Source organism: Episyrphus balteatus, chromosome 2 (genome assembly GCF_945859705.1).
Source record: "Episyrphus balteatus chromosome 2, idEpiBalt1.1, whole genome shotgun sequence".
Lineage (NCBI taxonomy): Eukaryota > Metazoa > Arthropoda > Insecta > Diptera > Syrphidae > Episyrphus > Episyrphus balteatus.
The window spans coordinates 122,355,604-122,366,972 of NC_079135.1; the positions used below are offsets into that span (position 1 = coordinate 122,355,604).

General features: G+C 34.6%; 2 protein-coding genes across 2 annotated transcripts; one reads left to right on the forward strand and one right to left on the reverse strand.

Annotated features, from left to right (window-relative positions):
• The first annotated feature begins 231 nt into the window (after positions 1–231).
• On the forward strand, positions 232–5,324 carry LOC129911859 (neurofilament heavy polypeptide). The gene is made up of 2 exons (XM_055989841.1): positions 232–496; positions 549–5,324. Exon 2 carries the CDS (start codon positions 760–762, stop codon positions 4,159–4,161), a length of 3,402 nt encoding a protein of 1,133 aa, XP_055845816.1. The 5' UTR covers positions 232–496; positions 549–759; the 3' UTR covers positions 4,162–5,324.
• Positions 5,325–9,389: 4,065 nt separating this feature from the next.
• On the reverse strand, positions 9,390–10,212 carry LOC129911861 (translocator protein). The gene is made up of 2 exons (XM_055989842.1): positions 9,717–10,212; positions 9,390–9,652 (listed from the first exon to the last, which is right to left on the reverse strand). The coding sequence occupies exons 1-2, from the start codon at positions 10,035–10,037 to the stop codon at positions 9,446–9,448; spliced, it is 528 nt and encodes a 175-aa protein (XP_055845817.1). The 5' UTR covers positions 10,038–10,212; the 3' UTR covers positions 9,390–9,445.
• Between the last annotated feature and the right edge of the window lie 1,157 nt (positions 10,213–11,369).

Below are 11,369 nucleotides of genomic sequence, written 5' to 3' on the forward strand. Positions count from 1 at the left end.
CCTAGTATGCTCCAATACAAAATCTTTTCAAAAATACTTTTGATCTAAGATTTTGGATACAATTTTGTATGTTAGCTATAATTTAACTCGTTTTACGTATGTAGGTACTAGACTTTAAACATTAAAACAAAATTATTAACAATATTAATTTTGCGCTACATATATACGTAAGTAAATAAGGACAGTAAGTTTTTTAAATCCTGTGTGCCCCCCAATCCAAATTTCCAGATCCGCGCCTGACTTGTCGATGATGGGGAAAACTAAAGGAAAACTCATGGTAGTGTAGTATATTCACATTTATTCGCCGCATCGTCGTCTATTCTACTTCATCATCGTCTCTTCTTCTGTTCATATCGTTATTTATTCCATCCACATCCATCTACATCGTCGTCGTTGTATGAAAATTCCTTTCACTCGGCCATTTTGGCGAAAATTTTCATCCATCCATCAAGTGCAAGTGAGAAAATTCTCAAAGAAAACCCAAATATCTCTGAAAGTAAGTTACGACAGTTTTTAAAAAATTAAAAATTAAAAACATTTCATTACAGGCAACCGAAAAACGCAGTTTTCATTTGGAAAGGCGTTTTAGTTTTTACATAAATCCATAAAATTCAGCCGGGTGCAAGAATACACTCTTGTTACACACTGCATAAGCAGGCAGAGAGCACACCGTAATTTTTTTTCTTCTTTTTTTTTTCAATAATATAACCCCCCTGCTGTTGCAACAGCAGCACATTTTTTAAACTTGAAGTTGAAAAGATGAATGTTGAAAAATTAAAACGCCTTCAGGCACAGGTAAGAATTGGAGGTAAAGGTACTCCACGTCGTAAGAAGAAGGTTGTCCATCAAACAGCCGCTACCGATGATAAGAAATTACAAAGTTCATTAAAGAAATTGTCGGTTAGTACAATTCCGGGCATTGAAGAGGTTAACATCATCAAGGACGATTTGAGTGTGATTCATTTTAATAACCCGAAAGCTCAGGCATCATTGTCAGCTAATACATTTGCCATAACCGGACATGGCGAGAATAAGAAGATTGTTGAGATGTTGCCAGAAATTTTGCCACAATTGGGCCAGGAAACTGTTGTACAGTTGAGACGATTTGCTAGCAATATTAATGCAGCACATAAGAATTTGAGTAGTGTGGTGGAGGAGGATGATGTGCCCACTCTGGTGGGTGATTTTGAGGAAGCTTCGAAATATGAAGTTAATCCGGTAATTGTGCCTTTAATTGAGGAAATTAAAGATTTGCAAGAGATTGTTAAGGAACAAAAGGATTTGGATCAGAGTAAGCCTTTAAATGAAGAGGCAGTTAAAAAGGAAGACGAAGTAGATAAGAAACCGGCAGTAGATAATAAATCGAAGAAAGAGCAGAAGGGTAAAGAAGGTGGAAAGAAAGGTGACAATAATAAGAACAAGCCATCCAATGAGAGTACAAAGAAGGAGAACTCTGTTAAACAAAATGATGTAAATAATGTAAATGAAGGAAAGAAAGACCAGAAAGCTGGTAATCAAGGAAAGGGAAATAAGAAGGGAAAAGGCGGAGGTGAGAATAACCAAGCAGCTCCTAAAGTTGAAGAAGTTGTGAATAAGAAGGAAGCTGAAATTAAACCAGAACAGATTCAAGCTAAAAAAGTAGAACCAAATCAAGCGAAAAAACCTAAAGAAGCAGCCAAGAAGCAGGAAACACCAACTGAAAGTGGAGCTAAGACTCCAGAGATACCAAAACCTGCTGCTGATGGTAGAAAATCACCAAAACCTGCTGCACCACAGAAACCAGCTGAAAGTGTTAAGAAACCAGAAGTTACTGAAAAGACAGAAGTGCAAAAGCCAGTACAAGATGCACCTAAAAAGACAGGAACTATTCCAAAAGTAGCTGAAACTGCTCAGGAAGCACCAATTAAAAAAGAAGAAGCTAAGCCAGTTGAGGCAGCCAAGAAAGTAGAAGCAGCCAAACCTGTTGAAAAGCCGGCAGCTAAGCCGGTTGAAGCTCCAAAACCAGTGGAGGCTCCAAAGGTTGAAGCACCAAAACAAGTTGAAACTGCAAAACCAGCTGAAGCACCTAAGACACCAGTGGGAGCTAAACCAGTCGAATCTGCTAAGGCTCCTGAAGCACCTAAACCAGTCGAGTCTCCTAAACCAGTCGAAGAGGTAAAGAAAGTGCAAACTCCCAAACCAGTTGAAGCGGCTAAACCAGTTGAAGCTGCAAAGCCTGTGGAGAGCCCTAAGCCTGTCGAGGCTCCCAAACCAGCAGTAGCATCTAAACCAGTAGAAGCACCAAAACCAGCAGAAAAACTTTTAGAAGCTCTTAAACCAGCAGAGGCGCCCAAGGCAGCAGAAGCCCCTAAACCAGTAGAAGCTGTTAAACCAGTTCAAGCTCCAAAACCAGCAGAAGCGCCTAAACCAGTTGAGGCAGCCAAACCAGTTGAGGCACCCAAAGCAGCTGAGGCACCTAAACCTGCAGAAGCTCCAAAAGCAGCAGAAGCTCCCAAACCAGCAGAAAAGCCTAAACCAGTTGAGGCAGCAAAACCAGTTGAGGCAGCAAAACCAGTTGAGGCAGCAAAACCAGTTGAGGCAGCCAAACCAGCTGAGACACCTAAACCAGTAGAAGTTTCCAAACCTATTGCAGAAGCACCAAAACCTGCGGAGACACCCAAACCGGCTGAAGCAGCCAAACCAGCACCAAAACAACAAGATGCAAAGCCTAAAGAAGAATTAAAATTGATTATCCCTCCGAAAGATGCAGAGTCCTCAAAGACTCTTGAAACACCCAAGTCAGCGGATTCGTCAAAAAGGCCAACAACACCAAAGCCTGCTCAAACACCAGCTTCACCTGGAAACAAACAGGCAGAAGCATCGAAGAAAGCACCAAGGAGTCCTAGAACTTCAGAGTCCCATGGAGACGCACCCAAGAAAGCACCAAGAAGCCCAAGGACTTCAGAATCCAAGTCGTCATCAAAACCAGAAACTCCGAAAAAACCAACAGACAAGGCAGCAGAGTCACCAAAAACGCCAGTTGCAGTTGCAAAGACTCCTGAACCAGCAAAGACACCAGAAACATCCAAACCAGTCGAAGCACCGAAAACAGTTGAAGCTCCTAAAACACCAGAAGTAGCCAAGCCAGCTGAGTCGCCAAAGGTAGTTGAAGTTGCAAAGACACCAGAAACACCAAAACCAGTTGTAGCTCCCAAACCAGCTGAAGCAGCAAAAACACCCGAATCCCCAAAACCAATTATTGCTCCTAAGCCAGTGGAAACTCCAAAAACACCAGAAGCAGCACCCAAACCAGTTGAACCTCAACAAAAAGCTGAAGAAAAAAAGACACAGGAACCTCCAAAGACACCAGAAACTCCAAAACCTGTAGAAGCTGCTAAGCCAGTTGAAGCACCAAAATCACCTGTCGTTGCAGCAAAACCAGCAGAAGCTCCCAAAACTCCTGAAGCTCCTAAAACACCCGAAACACCAAAACCAACTGAAGCCCCAAAGACAATCCCAGTGCAATTAAAACCTGAAGTCAAACCATTAACACTTGCTGATGTTATCAAATCTCAAGAATCTTCCGAACAAGTGCCAACACCAACAACTCCTGTTGCTCTGGCTCCAGTTGTTGTAGCACCAACATCGCCAGAGGTAGCCAAACCAGCTGAACAAAAACAACCTGAATCACCGAAAATAATTGAACCAGTTGATACCAAGAAACCTGATCAACAACAAAGAAACACCAAGGCACAATCGCCAAGGCCAAAGCAAAGTAGTCCAGCCAAGCAACAACCACCAAAACAAAGTACACCGAAACCTCAAGACAAACAGCCATCTCCTAAGCCACAACAACAACCAAAACAACCGTCCCCGAAGCCAGCTACGGCTCCTAAACCTCAACAGCAGAAGCAACAAAAACCAGCACCAGCTTCGCCAGTCAAGCAAGAACCGGGATCTCCTGTTAAACTTGAGCCTACTGCTGCAGCAGTAGCTGGAGCACCAGCACCAGCACCAGCTCCTGCATCGCCTGCCAAGTTAGAGCCACCATCGCCTAAGCCGCAACAGCAACCCAAGCAGGCTTCTCCAAAACCCCAGCAGCAAAAATCAAAAGCAAAATCTCCACAGCCCCAGCAAAAGCCACAAGTAAATTCTTCACAACCACAGCCGGCAAAGAAGTAGGCCAATGGTTGAGAATAATACCTCTCACCCAGCAGCAGCATTAACAGCCGAGCCCTCAATTGTTCTATTATCAAAAAGTTCACATCACAACGACTAATGTTCCTTAAAAATGGGCCATTCGCTTCGCCTTAACAAAAAAAAAAAATATTCTAGTCCTACTCGAACGTATTGTTACTCACGACAGTTCCTCAAGCTTTCTAATCTCATTTCTTTATTTTATTATTTTATTTTTGTGTGTGTTTGTTTCTTTAAAAAAAAATATATAAGGCTGCAGAGGTGAATCCTAGACATTACACTAAAAGTGTTCTTCACTCTTCACACATTTTTTAAATGCTCAAACCAAACCACCTCCACCGAATCATTACGTCCATTAACCATCACAACCATTTACCATCCACATTAATTTGTTATCCCTCCATTTACTTGCATTTCTATTCATTTATGATTTAGGAACCGATCCCACACGTTTATTTTGATTTTTAAATGTTTGCCAGTTTTCAAGTTACTCTTGCCTTTGAGATTTTACATAATAATTTTTTCTTGTAGAAATTGCAAAAAAAAATATGCGATTAATTTAAACGCATTTTTTTTCTTTCTATTTGATTTTACAACGAATTTATAATTAATTTTATTTTGTAGATTTTAGTTGTTTGTTTAATTTGGGTTTTAGGGTTTTTTAATTTTTAAATTCACTTTTTAGAAAAAAACCTGCACTTAAATAAAAACTCATACCCTCTTTCTGAGAAAAATACTCATTTTTATTATTTTTAAAAGAAAAACAAAGAAGAAATTTATCTTTGTTAAATTTATTTAAAAAATAAATTTAACATATTATTGGTATTGGCTTTTTTAATAATGTGATTGGGAGAAAGTCAAAATTTTAACTAATATTTTGGACAATACAAGAAAAGTTCCTCGTCCTTATGTGAGATGATACTTATACTTATACAAAAAATGATAAAAAAAACATAACTGACTGTTAATTAAATTAAATTATTATTATAAAAAATAAAAGAATTTGAAACAAAATTAAAAAAAAATATTTATAAAATTGAACTTTGTAAACAAAGTTTTGTATACCTTTTTCCAAGGTTTATTTGTTTGTTTTATTTTTTTCTTTGAAGTTAATAAAAAAAAAATATGTATACATATATGCTTGCAAATTTTGGGTTGTTTTATTTATGAAATGTTAATTTCTATTCGGAAAAGTGAGATATTTCTAGAGGAAAGCTGCAAATATAATTTATAAATTTAAATTTTATTTATGAAATCAAATGGATTTTATAACAGTTAGGAAGTAAATAAACAAAAGGCCGTATTTATATCGAAACAAATTATTCAGAAAAAACTGTGACAAATTTTTTGTTTGGTTTTCATAAAATTCTGGCATACGTTCGTTATCGTATGGCCGCTATATGTTCTTTTCTTTTTCTACTGATTAATTAGAGACAGCAATAATCAAGAAGTTAACTTATTGTTGAAGGGCCATTTTTTGTAAAAAAAATAATTCGTTTAGAAGTTTTCATTGGAAAATAAGGCCTTTTGTTTATTCACACCTCAGTTAAAAAAAATATTTATCGCCATGTGATAAAGTTAAAGAATAGGATAGTGATAACAAATTCGGATGTGTATGAACTCTTTTTGCAATATTGGACTGGAAAATCACGAACAAAAATAGACTGAATTTGGCATTGTCAAGCACAAAAATTGTTGGGCTATATGTTTCGTCCTAAACTTTTCTGAAGATAAGAAAAAAAAAACTAATTTTTCAAAAAATATCAATTTTTTCAAATTTTGGAACCCATTGTCCATCAGACTAAAGACTTGTATCGGTATAGTTGAGTCGCGTTGGGCGGCTAATGTGCTCTCACTCGACCGACTAAATATCGGCCGACAGGAAATCTGTAGTGTACGAGGGTGTTTTATTTTTGTTTTTAAACTCAGCATTTTTAAATTTCAATAAATTGTTTGAAACATTTTGAAATAAATAAAATCGAATTCAATCTCAGACTTTTTCTTTTAAAGCCTAGTACGCTGAAGCGAAACGAAATTTTCCATACAAAAATAACAACGAAATCCTGAACGAAATTCTCTTTTTTTTTTCTTTTTTTTTAATACTAAGTTTCTTATGTTTTTTCTTGAGTTTTTTGAATTTTCACTTTAACGTGTTCGCTATTGACTTTGGAGACTTAAACATTGTGTCGCCTCAGCATTGTACACGGCTTAAAATAAAAATTTCAAAATTTCAATTAAAACTTTTTACAAAAACGTTTTTGTAACATCGATGGCAAAATAAATCAGCATTATTCTGAAAGAAAAGTACCGGAGAATCGGGTTCGGAAAAAGTGCTCCTAATAAAAAATTTTATGGAAATTTTAAGGCCCAATTTATTCACTCTCCATTATTTTTAAAGGCTCCATTAAAAATTATAAAACTGTCAAATCGCATACAAATTTTAAAATTTCCCTTTTTTAATGGCGACTTTAAATTTAATGGAGTGTGAATAAATTGGACCTAAGCCTTTTTCGCTTTTTCATCATCTTATTCTTTGAATTTTTCAAGTCATTCTCCCGGACACATTTCACCTGGAGTTTTCATTCAGAATCGGGCTAGATAAATATTTTGATTAAATTTATTTGAAAACGCTCATTAGTTTTTTTGTAATCTTATTTTTATCTGTCGACTTTTTTTTTTGAAAATTTTTATGTTTAAAAAATCATTTAAAAAAACGGCTCTATTTTTTAGATCTACTGTATTGTTTTTACTTTATTTCTCTGATCGTACATCAAATCTGGTTGTTCTGATTTTTAGCAGAATTTTTAAAGGAAATGACCTGCCCAACACCCTCAGTTTTTGGTCAAAAGTATGCAAATATATTTCACTGAAAATTATGTCGAATTCCTTTCAATTTTTAGAATCGCCTCAAAAAAATGGAATTTTTGGTGTTAAAAAGGAACATGAAAACAAACCGAATTCTTTTTGCGATTGTGTGTGTATGTCATTTGACAACCATTTTTACACGAACGTCAAGCTGAAATCAAAACAATTTCTGTAAAATAAAACCAAAGGTTCCTTTGATCAATAATTTTGTTTATTTGCTTCGGTAATATAAATTTAATTTAATCCAAATCAATAGGAAATTGCAGATATTCTTAAGATCTGAGTGAAGATGAAGTAAAAGGTTAATTATTTGGCCGTATGCTGTGGTTTAACAGAGAAAAAAATTTCCTGAAGATAATCACGAGAAGATAAGTCACAGTAATTTGACTTTTTCACAAGAACCATGCCGAGAAAAATTATAAGGGTATTCACGTAACGAGATAATTTTCTACTTTGCAGAAAAATAGAAAATTCCGCAAAAGGTTTAAATGAACACCCCAGAAGAAAATAATTGCGTAAACAAGGGAAACAAACAGCTGTTTGTTAAACGTCAAATTGAACTTGTTTAATTAAAAAAATGAGTCAAGCTAATTTTGCAAATACTATACAACAATTAAAAAAATGTATTTTGCTCAAATAAAACAATATTCTCTTTTCAATATTAACATATTTTATTTGTGGTTATCTGAATAATAAGACATAAATCGCGTTCAAAATGATATTCCAGATACGGGGATCCCAGATAGCGTATCCGATATGTGATTGAACACACCCAAAGTTTATCTGATTTTTTTTCTACGGTTTCTGCTTCAAATTTGTGAGATAAAATTCTATGATTTGCGGAATATTTTTCCCATACAAATTTTGACAGCTCATTTCTACCGATAGAAAATTCTACAGTTTCTACGGTTTCTACGGGTTTTCCGCGTTTACGTGAATACCCCTTATATTTTCATCGCACATTGTTTTTTTTTATTTATTTCATATTTTTCAGCAATAAAAACACGATATTCCATTATAATTCACTCTTTATGTGAAGTTGGTATTCTCAAATAAACAAACAACACGAAGGAATCTATCAGCTTGACGTTTGAGAAATGTCAAATGTTCCAAGTGTGTGTGCAAATCCGTGTAAATCTTTCAAAAAAGAGGGATTAAAAAAAATTCGAATTCTGCTTCGTTTGAGGCGAATTTTTTTTCTATGGAACATGATTTTCAGAAAAAATTCGCTTCGAGATCGCCGAAAATTCGATTTTTGCATTGAAAGGAATTCGACATTAATTATTTTTTTTTTTTCCAACTATAAATTGGAGTTAACATTCAGTAATGTTGCTGACCAAAATTACAGCATAAATAGGTTTTAAAACTAAATCGCATAATTTACCTTCCAAAAACAGGAAATCAAATAGCTGATTCTTTAGAAGAAAGTACATAAATATTTTAAATCAAGGGTCCAGAAGAAAAACGGCATATGTTATTTTTATTAAAAGGTAAAATAATGATGAGGTCCTGTAGTATTTGCTGAACACTATCTGACTATCCTTACTTTAAAGAAACAAATTAAAGCCTTGCTAACAAAGTTAAAAAAAAATTATGTGCCTTTAGTACTATAATTTATGGAGCAAAACTTTGAATTGCGTTTTCTCGGAATGAGTTGCAATGGACTTTGGCTGTTTTTTTTCTGGACCCTTCAAATCAAAATCGAATTGCTAAGCAAATAGCAAAGATGATCGCTTAGACGTTTGCAGTTGTACTAAGCTGCAGAGTGCAGAGACGAACAACTTTAGAGCCTAGAATTTAAATTATTTTAAAAAGAGTCAAATTGATAAAAATTCAATTAAACGTCTAATAATAGTCTTGTTTTTTTAATTATTTATTTATGGCTGCTTAGCCGATATGAGTCATAAATAAATAAATCAAAAAACAAGACTATTAGGTGTTTTATTTGACTTTTTAATATAAAATTTAATTAAGGGCCAATTTTTCAATAGTCAGATAAACCTCAGATAGAGCTTATTCCTAGGAATAGAAGTTTTTTTTTTATTTTGACATTTATTCTGACGATTGAAAAATCAGGGCTAAGACTTGTTAGCCTTCTTTTAATGAACTCCAAATTTATCTTGACGTGAAGAAATACAGTTTTAATTTCATACAGAATTTAGAAAATAAGATAACTTCACCCACAAAAAAAAAAACAAACATTTAACTCTGTACACCATAAAAATAGAATGTATTTATTTAAAAAAATGACCTAACATTTAAAATAGCTTTTCTCATACAAACATAAAGCCACAAGCATATACTTTTCCAATCTTAAGATAAGAATACTTTGGAAGAAAACAAAACAATATTGAACAATAATTTTATCAATTTATAAATGCGACCAAAAATTCCGATCAAATGATTATTCTTTTTTGGAAGTTGGAGCTTCTATGGCTTTCTTATCTTTATCGCCACGGTTTAGCTTGTAGACATCGTAGTTAAGTAAAGAAGCAAAACTTAACCAAGCTACATACGGAATGAAGATCAAACCAGCTACCTTATTGGTCTTATAGAAGAGTAAACCACAAACAGATGATGTAGCAGTCAATGCTAGCAATTCAATCAAAGCCTTTAAAAAGAAAGCAGAAAAATCATAAATCAATTCTTTAAAGCTATCATAAAAGTTTACTTACACCAAAAATATTATGTTGACCAAAGAAGATTGGTGTCCATGCCCAATTTAGAGCCAATTGGGCACCATAAGCAATCAATGGCAATTGAGCATCTCCACCAAAACCACCGCCATCTCGCCAAACCAAATACGAGGCGTAACCCATTCCAGAATACAACGATGTCCACATTGGACCGAAAATCCAATTTGGTGGACGGTACGATGGGAATTTCAAATGACGATACCAATTCTCGAGATTATTTTTTGTAATACGGGCATTGACAATGCCACCCACATTAGGAAGGACAATTGCACCGGCAATTTGCAAAAACTCGGAGGTCATCGTGAAAGTTATTAGGCGAGGACAGTTTTAGAAACAGGTATATTAGGAACAATGATTAATGTTATATCTCTTCTTTGTGTGTAAAAGTTATGGCTTTTATCTTTCGGTTCTTTTTTATAATAAATTTATTGCGATTCACTTTCGGTGGACTATGGAATAATGGAGAAACGTCATTTGGAAATTAAAAAAAACATTGTTTTGATTTGTTGGGTGTGTTCACGTTGTGGACAGATGGAATAAATGGAGAAAAAGTTATGCCACTTTGTATTTTTTTTTTTTTGAAAAAATTAAAAAATTGGAAATACAAAAATAAATTCATTTCGCCTATGATGACAAATGATATGAAAAATTTAAAAATCGATTTTATCACAGACTAAGAAGTTGTTGTATTTAACATGTAAATTGCTTAGCCCAGTTTAGCCCAGTAGTAATAAAAAACACACCTAACAATTCGATTAGGTTTGACATTTTAAGCTTTGTCCACGTTGTGTTAACAACACGGTTTTTAAAATAGTTGGCCTACATACAACTCTTCCACACTCTCTCAGTTAAAATGAACCTGTGTTGTTGTTTATTTTGAATATCATGGTGTTTTCGTTTGGTAAAAAAAATAGTTTATTTTTTGATCTAAATCTGTCAAAAAACTGTTGTTGCGACTACTTAATTGTAGTTCAACACATCAAAAATTGTTTTTATGATCAAAAAATAAATTGATTTTTTATCAACCGAAAACACCATCTGTGAAATGTAATTTTTGAATTTAATTGCCATTTACTGTCAACACGATGGAACATTCGTAACGTTCTTTGATCTTTACCGATTTCAATCGGTTTAATCAACACGTCTTCATTTAGGTACTCCACTTTGTTGATCAAACTTGTTTTGATCATTTCATTGATTAAGTCTGGTACGCTGCTCGCGCTAAAATTTAGCTGAGATAAAATTCCCATACAAGTTATCGATAACTTGTATGGGATCCATTTTATCTCGGCTAAAAATTTTCGATAATTTGTATGGGAGCTAAAATTTAGCGCGAGCAGCGTACCAGGCTTTAACAGGAAATGGGACACACTATTATAGATACTAGTAGCTATTTATTTGTCTGTGGCATTGATTACAAAGTTATAGCCTGTATTCACTAAAGCCCAAATGAGATAAATTCCCCCATTTCGAATGTCAAATCGTATAGAAAAAAATTTAAACTGAAATTTGAACTCACCTAATTTGCGAAGTTATCTCATTTGGGCTGTGGTGAAAACGGGCTATTACATTAGGGGCATTCACGATTCGATGCAAACGGTCTTGTATCGTTGCAAAAGTGTAACATTTAAA